The sequence below is a fragment of the Nelumbo lutea genome, chromosome 2 (assembly GCF_056320005.1).
Source record: "Nelumbo lutea isolate HS-2025 chromosome 2, American lotus-T2T, whole genome shotgun sequence".
Taxonomy (NCBI): Eukaryota; Viridiplantae; Streptophyta; class Magnoliopsida; order Proteales; family Nelumbonaceae; genus Nelumbo; species Nelumbo lutea.
In genome coordinates this window covers 3,021,537-3,040,398 of record NC_142685.1, presented here as the reverse complement: position 1 = coordinate 3,040,398, position 18,862 = coordinate 3,021,537, and the positions used below count along the sequence as shown (strand labels likewise).

Genomic DNA, 18,862 nt, shown 5'->3' with positions numbered 1-18,862 from the left:
ATGACAGCTTCCAGCTCGGAGGGTCAAGGGAGCCAAACCGTCCTGAACCCCCAGTGTAGCCTGATGAAGAGCAAGCTGGCTGCATACTCGGGGGAGGTCAGCGAGTGGGTCGAACTCACTCCTGGTCAGTTTGGCGCCTGAGCTGCCACTCATACTATGGTGGTGAGTCTTTCTTCTCTTTTTGCCCCCTCTCTCTCTCTCTCTTATTTTTTATTTTTTTTTGATTTCCCTCTTGACCGGTTTCCCTTTTGCAGGTGAACACAACCATTCGCGCCTTGACCCTTCAATCAGATCGGCACCTGAGGCGGGCTCTGGAGGCTGAGAAGTCATCTCGCGCAACCCATACTGAGTTGAGGGCAGCTCACTGTCAGGTCCACCGCCTGGAGAGTGACGCCTCGGCTCAGAAGAGCTTCATCGAGGTGTTAATGGCAGAGAAGGGGGAGCTGGCCCGAGACAAAGACAAGCTGAGGGCCGAGGTGAACGGCCTCAAGGTCGGTCAGGAGGCCTTAGGGCTCAAGGTGAACAGCCTCAAGGCTGAGCGGGATGCCTTGAAGCTTGAAGTGCAAGGCCTCAAGGAGGCGAAGGGGAAGCTGGAACATGAAGTGGGGTACCTCCAGGAAGACATAAGAGAGAAGACTGCAATCTTCGAGGGTGCTCCCGAGGAGGCCAAGACTCAGGCCGTCATTGACTACGTCAACTCTTCAAGGTTTGACGACGTGATGACAGAGGCCTACCGTAAGGGCTTCAAGCTTAGTTGGTGGCTGATCAGGCACCTCTACCCCGACCTGGATACGAGCGCCATCACCACTTGACGGATCACTGACGACATCGTGTGTCAGTCAAAAGATGATCCAGATTCTGAAGACGAGGGTGCCGAAGATGAAGCAGAGGATGCTGACCCAATTACTGCCGCCGAGGAGGTCCCTAACAGAGGCAACGAGCTTTCGAAGTAGTCTGCTCCCTGTATTTGTAAACTTAATCTCCCTTGTAATCAAGACATTCTTAATGAAATTTATTTGCCAAGAGTTTGTGCATTTTATCTTGTTGGAGTGGTCATTCACCCCAAGGTGTTAATTTATCGAATTGAGCTTCCGAGGTTGGAGTTCCTTAACGGCCATCGCGGCCCCGAACTGTTTAGTAGGGGTAGCCTTGTGTATGCCGGGGTGAGGGACATAGTAGGGCTCATGCCCGACCTGTCTGCACCCGAGGTAGTTTGCTGTCAGTTGTCCTTACGGGTTTAACTCTTCGCGTGCCAGGGCGGGCTATTTGTTGTAAGGTTCGTGCCCAAGCCGCCTGCACCTCAGGCGTTGCAAGTGCTTAGTTCGTGCTGATGGGGCAACTTAGAGCTTTGTATGCTGCCGAGGTTTCTTCATTAGTTCGGCGTTTCAGCCCTTAGGCTGGAGGAGTGGCTTGTGGCCCACTCTCGGAGTTTGCCCATGCCATAGAGGCGACTGGGTCCTGTTGTGCTGAGTTCATATTATCTCGGTATTCTGGCCCTTAGGCTTTGGGAGTGGCTCGTGGCCTATTCAATTCTTACAGATAGTATTGTCTTAAGTTGACAATATTCCATGCCCGAGGTACTTGTTTCCCTTCGAGGGTCTCGAGCTCGTAAGTTCCTTCCCCGAGCACTCACTTCACTCGGTAGGGACCTTCCCAGTTGGACCCGAGCTTGCCAGCGCTGGGCTTAGGTACCATAACTTTACGAAGGACCAGGTCGCCAACGTGGTGGTTCCGCCTCCTGACCCTGGCGTTATAGTACCGAGTTACTCTCTATTGGTAGGCTGCGGTCCTGATGTACGCGAGGTCCCTTCGTCGAGTAGATCGAGGTTGGTACATAGCTCATCTTTGTTTGTCTGATCACTGTATGCTTCTAATCTTAGCGTAGGTACTTCGATCTCTGCGGGGATCATCGCTTTGGTGCCATAGGTGAGATTGAAGGGTGTTTCTCCCGTGGCGGTCTTTTCTGTGGTCCGGTAGGCCCATAGAACACTGGGTAGTTCATCTGCCCATAATCCTTTAGCTCGATCTAGTCGTGCTTTTAGTCCACAGAAGATGGCTTTGTTCGTGACTTCTGCCTGGCCATTTGCTTGAGGGTGTGTGATCGAAGTAAAATTCTGTCGAATTCCCATGTCCTGGCACCAGTCTTGGAATTTGATATCATCGAACTTCTTGCCGTTGTCAGAAATCAATACCCGGGGTAATCCAAAGCGGCACACGATGTTCTTCCAAAAGAAGTTTTGGACATTTCGGGATGTGATCGTTACAAGGGGTTCGGTCTCTACCCACTTGGTAAAGTAGTCCACTGCCACTACTAAGAACTTCCTTCCACCCGTTGCTGGCGGGAATGGCCCGAGTAGATTGATGCCCCATTGTGCAAAGGGCCACCGGCTGGTGAATACTTGAGGTCGGCAGCGGGTTGATGGTGAATATTGGCATGTCTCTGGCATTTGTCACATTTTCTAACGAACTCAATAGCGTTTGCTTTCATTGTTGGCCAATAATACCCTTGTCGAAGTGCCTTCTGGGCGAGGGCCCTGCCCCCCAAGTGTCCGCCGCATAATCCCTCATGAGTGTCGCGGAGTACGAGCTCGGCTTCGGTAGGTCGCAAGCAATGTAGATAGGGGAGCGTGTAGGATCTTCTGTACAGCTGTCCGTCTATCATGACGTATTTGGCTGCCTGGCGCTGCACCCTTCTGGCTGCATTGCGATTTGCAGGAAGGGTCCCATTTAGCAGGAAGCTCGTGAGTGGGTCAATCTAGCTCGACTTTGCTTGAACGACGGGAGCAACCTCCTCTGCCCCCCCCGCCCCCCCCGAGAATGCTAGGTCGGGGCAAGTCCTCTATGTACACGGTCCTCATGGTGATGTCGTTGGCGCTGGCTAGTCTGGACAGGGCGTCGGCCTCAGCGTTCTCTGACCTTGGTATTTGCCTGATGAAACGTGACTGGAAGTTGAGCAGGGCCTCTCTGACTTTGGTCAAGTAGGCAATCATGGTTGGCTTGCGAACTTCGTACTCGCAGGTGACCTGGTTGACCACGAGTTGGGAGTCGCTGCAGATAACAATGTGCTTTGCTTTTACTTTTTTGGCTAGGGCTAGTCCAGCTATCAACGCCTCGTACTCTGCTTCATTGTTAGATGCCGCGAACTCGAAGCGTAGCGCATATTCCAGTTTTGTACCGCTCGGGCCTTGTAGAACTATTCCGGCACTGTTGCCCTGTTGGTTCAAGGAGCCATCTACATGAAGGATCCATGGCTCCTCATCCCAGCTCGCGCTTGGCCTAGCTAGGAGAGATGCCACACTGGCTGCTACCTCACGGGGCTCGGACTGAACCCGCCTGGGAGCTTCGAGCTCACCCGAACTGGGGACCTCGTGCTCAACCGGCCTAGGAACTTCGGAGCTGAATGTGCACTCGGCGATGAAATCTGCTAAGGCTTGAGCCTTAATGGCAGTTCGCGGCTTGTATTGGAGGTCGTACTCGCTGAGCTCAATGGCCCACTTTGTCAACCGACCAGAGACCTCAGGCTTAAGTAAGACTTGCCTTAGAGGTTTGTCTGTGAGGACGATAACATTATGAGCTTAGAAGTACGGGTGGAGCTTCCGAGCTGCGATTATCAGCGCATATGCTAGCTTTTCCATTTCTGGGTATCTTGTCTTTGCCCCCTGCAATACTTTACTAACATAATAGATGGGTCGTTGGACCCGATCTACTTCCTTTATTAGTACCGAACTGACCACTTCATCACTCGCTGAGAGGTACAATTCTAAAACATCGCCCTCCTCGGGCCGGGTTAAGGTTGGCACACTAGCGAGGTATTTCTTGAGCTCGTCGAACGTGAGCTGACAGTCTTGGGTCCATTCGAACCCTTTGCTCTTAATTTCCTTAAAGAATGACAGACAGTGGTCCGTTGATTTAGACATGAAGCGGCTTAGGGCGGCTATGCGACCATTCAACCTCTGAACCTCCTTCAACTTCCGGGGTGGTCTCATATCTAAAATGGCCTTAATCTTATCCGGGTTGGCCTCAATGTCACGCCGGTTAACGCTGTATCCTAGTAACTTGCCCGAGGTCACACCGAATACACACTTGTTTGGGTTCAGTCTCATATTAAACTTACGCAGAATTTCAAAAACAGAATGCAAATCTTGTATTAATTCATGTGAGAATCAAGTTTTGACGACCATGTCGTCTACATAGCATTCTACTTTTCTGCCGATTAACGACGCAAACAATTTCTTTACAAGCCTTTGAAAGGTTGCCCCTGCGTTTTTTAACCCGAAGGGCATAACCTTGTAACAGTACATGCCGAATTCCATGATGAAGGCAGTTTTTTCTTCGTCCGCCGGGTCCATCTTGATTTGGTTAGCCTGAATAGGCGTCCAAGAAACTTAGCAACTCATGCTCTGAGGTCGCGTCCACCAAACAGTCAATTCTGGGGAGCGGGAAGCAGTCTTTTGGGCAAGCTCGGTTCAGGTCGGTGTAGTTAACGCACATGCGCCACTTGCCGTTGGCCTTCTTTACTAGGACGGGGTTGACTACCCAGCTCGGGTAGTGGACTTCTCTTATGAAGTCAGCTGCGAGGAGCTTCTCGACCTCCTCGTCGACCGCTTTCCACCGCTCCGGGGCTAGGTTGCGTTTCTTCTGTCTAACGGGCCTGACTACAGGATCAATATTCATCTTGTGAGTTATAAGGTCGTGGTCTATATCGGGCATCTCTGCCGCAGACCATGCAAAAATATCCAAATTTTGAAGTAAGAAACTTACCAGTTCGGATCGTAGAGGTTCCTGGACGGAAGTGCCAATTTGAAGCGTCCGAGCTGGGTTTGCTGCTAAGGTCGGGACTGCGACAGTTTCTTCTGTGGGCGCGGCTCGTTCTTCGCCTTGCTCCGTAGGTCGCTCCAGTTCGAGGTCGTCGGCTACCTTGGTCTTTCCCTTCAGGGCGGCGACATATCACTTGTGGGACTCGAGCTGGTTGCCCCGTGCTACCCCCACACCGAAGTCTATAGGGAACTTCATAGCCAGATGGTAGGTGGAGACCACCGCCCGCAGGACATGGGTAATCGGTTGATCTATTATGGCATTGTAGGGGGAGGGGGTCGCGACCACCAGGAATCGAGTTTGAATCTGACCACACAAGGCCATGTGCCGACTTCCACAGGTACTGTTATTTTCCCAAGGGGTTGGACTTCTTCTCCGCTGAAGTCCACCAAAGGAGTGTCTGTAGGCTTCAGGTCGCCTCTCTGCAACTGAAGCTGGTCAAACGCAGCTTTGAAGAGGATGTCGGCTGAGCTGCTTGAGTCGACGAGTACGCGCCTGACTTCGAAGTCGTTGATTCTTACCTTTATTACGATCGTGGGGATAGTGGACCCCTCGCGCATCATCGTGGGGATAGTGGACCCCTCGCGCATCATCTTCTGTGAAGAAAATTGGCTCTTCTGTCCTCGATCGCTTTGGGGGGTTCTGCTCCTCCCAGGTGGCCTCATGAATTGACGTCCGAGCTGTTGCTGAAGTGCAACCCGCAACGATCGAACCTCCCACTATCATGTCGATGGTCCCTCGAACTGGCCTCTCTTCCGGAGGTTGCCTCTGCGGTTGTTCGGTCGGCCTACTGCTGGACTCGGGAGCATCCTTACCGTGCTCCCCTTGCCGACCTGTTTTATTACTATTGTTATTATTATTTTGTACAAAGTTTCTCAAATATCCGCAACGGATGAGCTCCTCTATCTCGTTGCGGAGGTTTTTACAACTCTTGGTACTGTGACCGTGATCTTTGTGAAAACTGCAATATAGACTTATTTCTTTCATTGGGATTCCCCCTCAGACGGGGTGGCCACTTCACGTACGGGGCGTCCTTGATCGCCATCAGGATTTTGGCCCGCTTCGCGTTCAGTGGGGTGTAATCAGCTCGTTCCGTCATAGGAGCTCGGAACAATTGACCTGGCTTTGCCCCCCGAACTGTATCCTTTTTCTTTCGACTGTCCCCTTGACTGGAAGGCTCTCCTTTCCTCTTTCTTTTTTCGGGCGTGCCCTCGCCCTTCTAGTTGATCTCCTCTTCGGTGGCTTTGAACCTGTCCGCGAGCTTCAGAAACTCGGTTATGGTCGCTGGCTGGTTGACGATCATGTGCCATTTGAACTCTTTGTGTGTCACGCCTTTCTTAGCTACTGCAAGGCATATGACGGGGTCCAGGCACGGTATCTGCATACAAGCATCGTTGAACCGCTTGATATAGCCCCGAATGGACTCTCCCTCTCTTTGCACTATGCTGAGGAGGCTTTCTTTAGTTCGCGGGCACCGTTTGCTGGTGACAAAGTGGGACGTGAAGGCTTGTGCGAACTACGCCCAACTACTTATCGACCCAGGTGCCAAGTTCCGGTACCACGTATGGGCTGCTCTCCTAAAAGTAGTGGAGAAGGCCACGCACATGCACGACTCACTGGCTCTTGCCAGGTGCATCTGTGACTGAAAGGCATCTACGTGATCATTTGGGTCAAACGACCCGTCATACTTGTCAAGAGGGGGGAGCTTGAAGTCTTTGGGCATTGGGACTGCCAGGAGTTCAGAAGACAGGGGGATGGGACTGAGAGGAGGGGAGCTTTGACTTCGGCCGAGCTTACCTCTTCTTTGCCCCCGAGCTCGGGCAAATCGCGGGTGACAGATCGGTGAGCTCGGCGGCGGCGTCTCTGCTTCTTGGTGGGCTCGGCGTTCGTGTTGCTCACCTTTGCGCTATCCGGAATGGTTTGTGCAGGAAGTAGCCCGGTTTGCTGGTGATGGCTGCGGACAGAGGGATCCTGTTTGGAGTCTGTTGCCGGATCTCGAACCGGTTCTTAAGGATCGGGGTTTCAAACTTTGACTGCCAAGGTGATGTAGACTTGGCGAGCTGGGGTCCTCCCGACTTGTCTGCTTGCGGCAAGACCGGGGTAGTCGGTCTCTCTCGTTTGCCGCGGGGGAGGCCTGGTTTTTTGGGAGGTTTTGGGGGGCCCCTTCTTGGCCAGAGGGGCGCTCGTCCTGGCGGCGAGTTGTAGCTTGCTGCGAGGTTGGGTGCCGAGGCGAGAACTGCGCCTGCTGAAGTTGAGGTTGAGGCAGCTGGGGGAACTGCTGCTGGTACTGATACTGGGAGACCTAGTGCAGTACGTGTTGTTGATAGAGCTGAAGGTGCTGGAACTGTTGCATTTGGGCCTGCATGGCCCACATGCACTGCATCAAGTCCTTCAGTTGGTTTGGGCTGGCCGCTGAGGGCACGATCGAAGGTTCGGTGAACGTCGCTCCGACTATAGCAGGGAGTGGGGCGATGACAGGTGCCACTGTGAGAGGCACATTCAAGATGGGGATTCCATCCGCCGAGAGGGGAACAGTGAACTGTTCGATACAGATAGTAGGAATCTGGGGTTGTTCCCTGGAGTTATCCATTTCCGTGCTTCGTCCGACGTTGCTAGAGGAAGCCATAAGTGTTGAATTTTTTTTCAAGGAAGAAAAGAACTATGAAAGTTTAGAGAGAAAGGCCTTTTGAAGCGTTTCCCGCAGACAACGCCAAATGATGTAGTGCGATCCGGTCACTCCTAGCTGGCACTCGCGTGGCTCCTGAGAGGCACCTGGAACGAGAGGGAAGAAGAAGAACTCCAGGGGGTTTGCTCGGCGGGAACATTCCGATGATTAAGTCAATATTTCGTGCAAGAAGCAAAGGGAAAATGAAGGCTAAGAGTGAAGATTGTGCAGGTGATTCGAAGATACCTTGTTCCTTGAGAATAAGCCCCTTATAACTGAATTCCGTTGCTTCAGGCCCTCTACTTCTGACAGGGCAGGTATAATCGCCACTGTCAGTCTGCCACAACCGTTACTGGCAGGGCTGAGGTGGCACGCGCGGGGCCGTCGTTGCAGGGTACGTGCCTGTCAGGTGTGAGACACCTTTCTGAAGGTGACAGGCGCGACGCTTTCTGACGAGGGACATGTCCGCTGTCCATAGATTTGTCGGGTACGACGGTCGAGCAGGAAGCCTTCCTACGGTATGCCGAGCTACCCTTCCACGAATTACCCTGAGTCGGGCTATCTCTTGAGTGACGAGCTGCCCGTAGCAAGTTATGCCGAGTTGGCTGACCCGAGGTGTCCATGCCTCGGGGTGTCTAGAGATGGATCGGCGTGTTCTTGTCTGGGAGTGGCCCGAGGTCCATTGGGAGGAGCTCGGGCCTCAAGAGAGGTCAGGGCGCCCCGAAGTGCCTTAACCCCAGAGAGGAGGTGCGAGTGAGGCGGCTTCTGGCGAGTGGTTTATCCGCCCAGTTGCCGAGCTGAACTTGGTGGGACCTTCCCTCCGAGTTGTGGTCACGTCCGTTGCGCTGTCATGCTGAGTCACTGTTTGAGCAAGGTCACGCCCATGTGTACCTGTACTGCGAGGTCCGGCCAAATCACCCCCTATCAATACTACTACTACTACTACTACTACTAGTATTATTATTATTATTTCAGAGGATGCTACAATGACATTCTAACGAATTGGAAAGGAGTACCTATTATCCTAAGCAACAGATTTTAAATCACAATGACATGATTCTCCTGTTTTGGGAGTGTCATGAATTGAGCTTTGATGGCTATCCATTAGAAATAGGGTTTTTCAGGTGATGGAAAATGATTATCTATTGCTTCAGGGCCCTTAGTTTATTAACTTTATTTTTACACTTTACCAAAGCGGAAACTTGTGCATTCATTGTTGGTACAGAAAATTTTTAAAACCTTCAAATTATATTTAGTGCAAGATGGTGCATTTAGTAATGCAATTACATGAGCTTGGGAAGAACAATGAGGCTTCAGGGAGGCTTTTCCATACTGTAAACCCAAACTTTTATAAAGTACTTTTGTACTTTTGAAAGTACAAAAGTATGATATAACGTTTGTATTGTATACTTTATGTTTATCCTTTTATACTTTCTAAAAGTATGAAAACCCCCAAAAGCACAAAGTTGACTTTTTAGACTTCGTGCTTTTGGCAAAATAGTGCTTCTGTTTTCGTGCGAACCACGTGATCACCCTCCGATAAAACTCTCGACCCTACCTCTCCTTGTCGCTGCTGGAGTTGGACTGCTGCGCCGGTCTCAGACCGCCAAACCACCAGAAACCGTCACTGGAAGCATGAACAGACATGCTTTGGCCAAACAGAAAATGGTACTTCTGTTTTGGAAGCATACTTTTCAAAATTTTTTATCCAAACCGTTTTCAAAGCAAAAATACCAAAGTAAAAGTATTTTGTGTACTTTTTACTTAGGTATTTTTAAATTGCAAAAGTAGAAGTCTATTCCAAACAGCGTCTTACTTTTTCTACTTCTGACATACTCTTTCTCTCAACTCAACCTAGCCTAGTCCCAACTATATGGGGTTGGTTGAACGGACATGCTTTGGCCAAACAGAAAATGGTACTTCTATTTTGGAAGCATACTTTTCAAAATTTTTTATCCAAACCGTTTTCAAAGCAAAAATACCAAAGTAAAAGTATTTTGTGTACTTAGGTATTTTTAAATTGCAAAAGTAGAAGTCTATTCCAAACAGCGTCTTACTTTTTCTACTTCTGACATACTCTTTCTCTCAACTCAACCTAGCCTAGTCCCAACTATATGGGGTTGGTTACACAAAATCCTGTTCTGGTATTCCACTCTCTCTCTCTCTCTCTATTATGCGTGTGTGTTTTTTTATCACTTTTGTAATTGAAGTTTCAGGTTGTTGTTGCAATCTTTATGTTATGCTATAATCTACATAGGTAGCTATATAGACTTAAGCTAATGGGCATGAATTTTATGATCAGCATTTTCTTTTCTGATAACTTGTATTATGCTTCTCTTCTTTTTAGAACACTATAATCGATGAACGTGGTTCTCTTGCTGTTACAAGCCCCATTCCAGGTCCACTTGCAAACTTGCTGAGATCTGTTAGAAAGGTTGCTTCTTCATTGCGTTTACATGGATTCTATTCTTGAGCTTAGTTTATATGTGGAGCTCTTTTTTATTTTTTTCCCTTTTAGTTTCTTACTTTCCTGAAAAAGATATCTGTCTTGTAATAAGGACTTCCACTAGAAGTACTTTATTTAATTGGTAACTGTGAAATTTTATTAGAACTAAAAAAATGCTATTTATAATATGCCGATCTGCTCACCCCAAAAGAGATGTTCCTTATTGACCCTTGTTTAGATGGTTAGGTAAAGTATCAGCTAATCCGTTTGCTAATCTGCTCATCCACTTAAAGTTGCTTCTGTTTTCCACTAGAAGTATTTTTAAAGTTAAAAATTTCTAGTTTGTTTACATTAATTACATAAATTAAACCATGTACATTTATTAGTTATCCAACCATTTAATAAAGTTTGGACAATTAATCTACTGCAGTTACCAGCACGGGTTGCTTTGACCGGGGATGTAGTGCCTCTTAAAGATGAAAAGGTAAAGTAATACATCCATATCCAAATTCTATGAAACTCATTCAGCATGACTCTGTATGTAAGCAACATTTAACCATAAAGCAAACAATAATTTCTATTCATCAGGCAATATTCTTGAACTTGGATTTCCTGAGTTGAAATTTAAATTTGAGCTGGTTTAAACTAAGCATCCTAATTGTGAACAAGAAATGCTTTTTCCTTTTGACTATGTTCTTTTTTTTTTGAAAGGTAAGAAAAAATATTAAAAGAAAATATGTTTGACTATGCTCTTTTTAGTAGATACTTACAAACTCAGGATTTTTTTTTTGATCAATTACTTACAAACTCAGGATTCAAGAGTGTGGAAGTGGAACAGATCAGGAGAGTTCTCAGTAAAATCATTCTACAGCTTTTTAGTATGAGAAAATGAAGCCCCTTTTCCTAGCCGGGCCATTTGGGGGACAGTGGCACCCTCAAAAGTTAAATTTTTTGTTTGGGTGGCAGCTTTAGAGAAGTGCCTCACCAAAGAGATGCTGCTGAAGAGAGGCTTTATTTGCAATGACTTGAGATGCAGTCTTTGTAGTTTGGAGATGGAAACAGTTAACCATCTATTTTTACACTGCAGGAGGGGCCCACTCAGCTGTTTTTTGCTGCCTTCATTCTTGGAAATCAGCAACCACCAGCACCCTCTTAGTAAGTCATTTAGTGAAACTCCTCTGAAGTCTTCACAGACCACAGACCAGTGAGCTGCCCTTGATCCAAATCCCTACTTTTTTCTTCAAACACACTCACATTTTTTTCACATCACAGCCTCCACAGAACAGCCCCACGTAAACATTGCCAAGGTACTCCAAATGCTACAAGCCATTACCTCAACTTTGAATAGATCAACCACTTCAGCTGGTGCCAGCCATTGTTTTCCAAACAACTGAAAAGCTAGCTTCCTCAAGCTAGAGGCAAAATAGCAATGTAGAGGAAGGTGATTGGCATTCTCCCCGCTCTTCATACAGAGGACACACACATGAGAGAGCCCAGAAATTCCATCTTCTTTGGATCCTTGCACAGGTATTTGTAATTTGGTTAACAGCCTCCTGCCTCCCAACAGAAAAATCTAACTTTAGGAGGTATTGGGCTATACCGCCTTGAACCCTCAAAGACTTCAAAACTTGAACCGATAAGCATGGAAGATGGAAGATCTCAAAATTTTATCCAATCAACACATATTGATTATTTTCATCATCATCATCTTGTTCTTCTTTCACCCTTGTTGTAACATGCTATGTACTAGCGTAGGGGTATTTCTGGCATTTCCCCCTCTATTTGTTATAAGCTGTCGCCCTAAGTATAAATACTAACTTAGATGCTGCCAACCACATCTTTATGAATAAGAACTTCTTCTTCATGGTATTTCCCCCTCTATTTTATTTTTTCTTCTGCTGGACTACATGGTATCAGAGCGCTGATCTGGGCCTAATCTTATCAGATCGAGTTCTCCATCTGAAACTCTGTTTTTCGATTGGAAGAGGAAGAGAAAACTCCTTCGGACTGACCTAGCCTTTTAGTCTTCCTGTTTTTTCTTTTCTCTCTTGGTCGTTGCACCAAAAAGAGGCTTTGCGGTGATTGTGGTGACAGCCGAATGCAGTGAGCAGTATTTCTAGGGTTTGCACCTAGTTTTTTATCGAATGTGGGTCGTGGAATCACTACTGTACTCCAGGTATATACTGTTACATTCACATTTAAGTGTGTGATTACTGTGAATGTCACAGTTTGGGGTTGTAGGAGCTGGTTGTCTCCTTTCCTATAAGCTGAAGTGTTTTTCAGCTAGGGTTTACTGACCTACAGTCCGGCTGAACCTGTTTTTGGATCCCTTTTTAAGTTACAGATGGTGGATATACTGCTGTTCTCCTTGGTTAGTGTGTTGCTCTCTGTTTGGGTGGTTGGTTAGCCTACTATGTGTACCAATAACAATGCTGTAGAAGTACAGAACTTCTTTCTCAATTTTTTCTTGGAAAATCAGCAGTAAAACATTGGGTAAAATGGCTATTGAGGATTCAGCAACCTCTGGTATTACTTCCCCTCAAGGAAACCTTAATGGGGGTATGGACGGCATGAATTTCTCTATGACTATTACCCCTTTTGATGGCCTAAATTATCTAGAATGATCCAAAGGCATTAAACTTTATATCACAGCTAGGGGGAAATCTGGTTACATAAGTAGAAAGATTAAAGAACCAAAACTAGTACAGCTAAACATGATAGATGGGACCAAGAAAACAGTATGGTTATGTCTTGGCTTTTAGGTTCCATGCTGCCTCATGTAAAGAAAAACTTCATATGGACTGATACATTTTGTGAGATTTGGGAACAAGCCAAGGCAACCTATTATGAAGAGAGGCATTTTGCCAAGATATATTAATTCCAAGTAGAATCTGTAAAGAGACTAGGCCGAATGGGCCCTAACAGCCTCTCTTGTAATATCTTTTATTTTATGTTGATGGGCCACACTTAATGGGCCTGTTATTTATTCTTGTTTTATTTTTCTTTATGTAACTGCCAAGCTGGCCACCCACTTAAGGGCATTCTTGTCATCATCAAATTTTTAGATCTTAATAAAATAGGGTTAGAGGAGAATGGAGAATCATTCAACTCATTTTCTCTTACCTCTTCTCTTCGCTATCTTCTTCTCTTGTACAGTTATTCAGACCTGTTTTATTCTGCTAATCACCAAGTTTAATCTTGATATTAAAGGACTTATTTACATCTTGGTATCAGAGCGGGTTTAGTTCCTCTTCCTTCTTTTTCTTCGTTCCTGTACACTCTAAAATCAAGAGAGTGTATGGAGAGATAGGTTCTCTATAGTATAGAGAATCACTTGCCTAGTTGGTAGAAGGGTTTGGAGAGTTTAGTTCTTGCTAGATTTTGCCAAGAAGTGATGCTGTTCTGCTGCTGCCCGAAACCCTAGTCGACTAGAGATTTTCGAGGTTACCAGGAAAGGTGAAGCTTGGGTGTGGCACTCTGTGCTTGGAAGGTGTCTTGTGACTGCTAAAGGAGGGCGGTTCAGGTTTGGAAGAGTTTGGGTTAGTCTGGTAGGTGCGGCAACATCTTCTCTCTTCCTCCCATCTGCTGGACGGAGCAAAACCCTAGTTTTTCAAGCACCCGAGTTTTGGTTTGACTTCAAGTAAGTTTACATAGTCAAAATTTCTGTTCTTTGATTTCAGTTTGATTAATGGAGACATACGGAAGTGAGTTCAAGCAGGTGCCGGTTTCTGGACCTGCCTCAGTAGATTCCATTTTGATTGGTGTTACCACAATTAAGCTAGATGAGACAAACTATCCTGCTTGGGCACAGTCTATAAAAATCTATGTTTGTAGTAGAGGAAAGCTCGGGTATCTCACAAGTAGTAAGGTGAAGCCCGAAGAGATAGACCCTGAATTTGAAAAATGGATGCAAGAGAACTATACTGTTATAGGATGGTTAGTCAATTCTATGCAACCCCATATAAGCCAGCACTATCTCTGGATGTCTTCGGCTAAGGAGATATGGGACAATGTAACTGAGACCTATTCACAGAAACTGAATGTAGCCAGAGCGTACAAATTGAAAAGTGATGTGAAAAACCTGAGACAGGGGGAGAAGAGTGTAGCAATCTACTACTTTATACTAAAATCCCTATGGCAGGAAATTGATGTTATGGAGGCAGTGGTATGGGAGAGTAAAAATGATGCTGAAATGTATAGAAAGCTGGTGAAGGAAAATAGGGTGTTTGAGTTTCTCACTGGACTCAACCCTGAGTTTGATATTATCAGACATAATGTTTTGGCCAGGGATGAGGTTTCTTTTTCACAGGCATATGCTATGACAAGTAGTGAGGAGAGTAGGCGACAGGTTCAGTTGCAGAGTCCACCTACAGAACATTTTGCACATGCGGAATGAAACCAAAGGGCCCTACTGAGAAAAGAGAGCAGGTGTGTGAATATTGCAAGAAACCACGACATACAAAGGGCACCTGCTGGAAGCTTCATCCTGGACTTCTCCCTAATAGATTTAAGAACAATAATAACCCTAAGAAGGGTAGTCAGGTGGGAAAACCCAAGATTGCTAATACTGCTATAGTACCTAAAGGGGGAAGTAAGGAGAGTGAAGAGAAATCAACCATTGAGTAGTTGGCTGCAATGAAGCTGGATTTTGAGAAGTATGGGAGGCTCTTAAATCACCTGGAAGCTACAGTTTCTTCATCTCACCCTTCCAACAGTACATAATCTTCATCGACTTTTGCTCACTCAGGTACTCGTGCTTCTGCAAATCATGCTTCAATTTCAGGTAGTCATAAAATCCCTTGGATTATCGATTTCGGTGCATCAGACCATATGACCAGTCTATCTAACCTTTTTTGCTCATATCACCTTCTCTCTGGGAAAGAGAAAATATCCCTTGCCGATGGGTCCCTTGCCCCCATCTTTGGTAAAGGTGATATAAAGACCTCTAACACCCTGTTCTTATCTTCTGTTCTTCATGTCCCTAAACTTAACACAAACCTCTTATCTGTTAGTAGCTTAACAAAGTCCATGAATTGCAGCATAACCTTCTTTCCCACTCGTGTTTTTCAGGACCTACAGTCTCAGAGGATGATTGGGAGTGGCCATGAGGCGAATGGAATATACTTGCTGGACACACCGGATCAAGCTTTGAGACCACCTCATGGAGTTGCTGATATGACCCAGAAATTTGACACGCAATTCACAGACTCACAGCAGAATCCAAACCACTAGTACAACAACAGGGAACTGATATTCATTCAGAAGAAAACATCACTTACAGTAGGTCGGTTCTTCGAGAGACCGCTGGCTCTCCCAAGCACTCTCAGAATTCTGTACTCAACAAAAGTCTGCCTCCTCCATCCCCCAAAGCCCCTTCTTATACACGTCTTACAGCATAATTGCCTTCCATAATAAATGCCCAGCTGGCCAACTTATAAATGCCCACACTCTTCTTATTCCCAACTGACAAGCTATAAATGCTACAAAACTCTCCTTATTCCCTCTGGCCATAAGTTCCCCCATGTTCAATTATTTCCCCCCTTGGCCGAAAGCTGACCTTTCCCCTTCCTGGCATACGTAAAATTAATTGGGGGCCTATCATTACTCGCCGCCCAAAGTCTAACCTTGTCCTCAAGGTTGAAATGAGGAAATTGGTTGCGAAGTAAGTCAAAAGGCTCCCATGAATCTTCAAAATCAGGCAGGTCCTGCCAATGGATAAGCACTTCTGAACCAGTAACTCCAGGCATAGTGGATGGATGCACCCCTCGAACGGCCGTAGGTTCCACCAACATTTCCATATCAGCTGACAGAGTGGAAGGAATCACAAGAGAAGAGACATGATTGCCAATTGCCTTTTTGAGTTGCAAGACATGAAAAACAAGATGAATCCTTGCCTCTGGAGGAAGTTGAAGTTTATAAGCGACAACGCCAATTCTTTCCACAATAGCAAATGGTCCATAAAATCGAGGGGCAAGCTTTTCATTGGCTCAGCGAGCTAGAGACTGCTGGCGATAAGGTCACACTCGCACATATACCGAATCTCCAACCTCAAAATTAACATCACGGCGGCTCACATCTGCCGAGCCTTTCATCTTTTGTTGTGCACAGTGTAGATGAGCACGCAGCTCCCTAAGTATAGCATCTCGTTGAAGGAGAACAACTTCAACATCAACATTAGCCGTAGAGCCTAGCTCATAGCGGGTTAATGGAGGAGGATCGCGCCCATAAACCACCTTGAAAGGTGTCATGCCAGTAGTAGGTGTGAAGAAGGAACTGCTACAAGTGTGAAGAATCCTGGTTTTCTGAACCTCCGCTTTATGATGTACTCTCAAATGCTTGGCACAACTCCCATGGCAATTTGCTATCCAAATTGCATTGTACATTCACTGAATTCTGCAAATGGGGCCAATCCCTTCATGGTAATTTTAAGACAATCATTGCTGACTTGGAAAAACAGCTGCTAGTTGTTCAATCTTCTCACCCAGATGCTGGACTGATAGCTCGAAAAAAATAGCTACGAACTGAACTTGAACAATGGCTTTCTCGTGAAGAACTTTACTAGAAACAACGAGCACGAATTGAATGGTCCACCCAAGGTGATTGGTGTACTCGATTTTTCCATATTGCAGCTAGCAACCGCCATCGAAGAAATCACATTGCTTGTCTGCGAAAACCAAATGGTTCTTGGACGATCCGTGCACGTGAAATCTCATCATTACTAAGCTCTTACTATCAAGATTTGTTTCAGCCATCTACACCTGATCTCTGTAATTTTCATTTGCCTCAAATGGCTTACACTATCTCTGATTTCACAAACACCATGCTCATGCAAATCCACGAGGAAACTGAGATCCATGATGTTCTATTTAGTATGGGCCCATGGAAAGCCCCGGGTCCGGATGGTATGCATGCTGTGTTTTTACAATAGGGTTGGCCGTTATTCAGAGCAGAAGTTACAGCTTGGGTACAACACATTTTTCAACATCCCCAAGATATTGCTGTTGTCAATTCTACTAACTTATGTTTGACACCAAAAGTGGACAATGTAGAAACTGCTAAAGATTTCGGGCCCTTTGGATTATGCAATGTGTTATATAAATTAATAGCAAAATTAATCACTCGAAGGCTGCAAACTATACTCCCTAAATTAATATCCCCATGTCAGAGTGCTTTCACACCGATTCGCAATATTACTGAAAACTCTATCATCACTCGGGAAGTTCTTCACTCCATGCAAAAACAAAGGGGACAATATGGCTCATTTTTGTTGAAATTAGATCTTTCCAAGGCTTGCGACAGAATTGAATGGCCTTTCTTAATATCATCCTTAATCATCTAGGTTTTTCCTCTACTTTTTGTGATCTCATCTATTTCTCTATTTCCACCAGTCAACTTCTCCTTTTAGGCCTTCTCGGGGTTTACGACAGGGTTGCCCATTCTCCCATACTTATTCATATTGTGTATGGAGGTCCTTTCTAGATTACTTGAGCAAAACATCCAACAGGGCAGGGCACACCGCATGGTTTCCGCTTTGGAAACTCGGGTCATTGTACACATAGTAAAATTACGACTATTTTTCATCTTTTAAATGACTTCTGCAAATGGTCTGGTCAAGAAGTTAATTTTTCAAAATCAGCAATTTTTTTTTGTCCTAATACTCACCCACGAGTAGACCTGTTCAAGGTGGTTTATGGGCGCTATTTGCCTATATGTCCGACGGATATCCGCGTGACCTCCCACAACTCCCGAATGAAACTCCTTTAGTAAGAGGGGAATAAATGGGGAAGAAGCCGACATAACCAATTTATCATGATAACATAGGTGTTCTCCAACTAAAGAATAGGCGGGATAGGACGCCGGATCATGCTGTATGGCATGCTTGATGGGGGCCAGGAAAGGATCAGCATCAGCTTGCTCCTTAAGGTCATCAAAATCAAGGAAAATAGGGACTGTAAGAGAGTTTAAGTGCATTTCAGCAGGAACATTGGATAGGGCGTCAGCCACGGTATTATCGGCACCCGGTCTGTACTGAATCTCAAAGTCATAATTCATAAGCTTAAGAAGCCACTTATGATGCTCACCTTCAACAATCTGCTGCTCCAATAGATACTTGAGACTACGCTGGTCGGTCCGAACAATAAAGCGTCTTCCAAGAAGATAGGGGTGCCATTTTTTAATGGCAAAGGCAATGGCCATTAATTCCCGCTCGTAGACAGATTTTGATTGTGCAGGCGGGCTAAGCTTGTGGTTATAAAAAGCTATAGGCCGATTATTCTGCATTAATACCACCCCGAGACCTACACCGGATGCATCCGTCTCGATCAAGAAGGGCTGGGAAAAATCTGGAAGGGCCAATACAGGTACGATCGTCATAGCCCATTTCAACTCCTGAAATGCATTCTCAGCCTCCGCATTCCATGAGAAAGCATCCTTTTTAAGCTGTATGCTATTTTACTGTAGTTACGCACAAAACGACAATAATAGCCTATAAGCCCCAGAAAACCGCGAAGAGCTTTAAGTGAAGATGGTTGAGGCCAATCAACCATGGCCTGAATTTTAGAAGAATTGGCAGAAACACCAGCCGCGCTAATAATATGACCCAGGTACTCAATGCTAGGCTGAGCAAAGGTACATTTCTTTGAGTTGGCAAAGTGACAGTGGGCGCGCAATACAAAGAAGATCTGTCGAAGGTGATCCAAATGGGCAGCTTCGGAAGCACTGTAAACCAGAATATCATAAAAAAATACCAGCATAAAGCGACAGAGGAAATCATGGAATACCGTATTCATTAATGACTGGAAGGTCGAGGGTGCATTGGTGAGACCGAAGGACATGACTAGGAATTCGTAATGGCCCTCGTGGGTGCAAAATGCAGTCTTGGGAATGTCCTCACTGCGGGACCGAATCTGGTGGTAGCCCGATTTAAGATCAATTTT

The 18,862-nt window shown here is 46.0% G+C and overlaps 2 protein-coding genes across 12 annotated transcripts in view; both read left to right on the top strand.

Moving 5' to 3' along the window:
• Positions 1-18,862, top strand: part of LOC148868101 (uncharacterized) — a 78,163-nt gene that overhangs the window by 8,735 nt on the left and 50,566 nt on the right. For 9 of the 11 annotated variants that reach the window (XR_016106487.1, XR_016106486.1, XR_016106488.1 and 6 more), the window contains 2 exons: positions 9,828-9,914; positions 10,357-10,410. Coding sequence is in view for 8 of the 11 variants with exons in the window: in XM_088967328.1 (XP_088823454.1) it covers positions 9,828-9,914; positions 10,357-10,410 (141 nt within the window). In the remaining 3 variants the exon portion in view is untranslated. The remainder of the gene's footprint in view (positions 1-9,827; positions 9,915-10,356; positions 10,411-18,862) is intronic. The other 2 variants (XM_088967325.1, XM_088967331.1) reach the window with 1 other exon arrangement.
• On the top strand, positions 50-954 carry LOC148868102 (uncharacterized). The gene is made up of 2 exons (XM_088967333.1): positions 50-162; positions 255-954. The coding sequence occupies exons 1-2, from the start codon at positions 157-159 to the stop codon at positions 810-812; spliced, it is 564 nt and encodes a 187-aa protein (XP_088823459.1). The 5' UTR covers positions 50-156; the 3' UTR covers positions 813-954.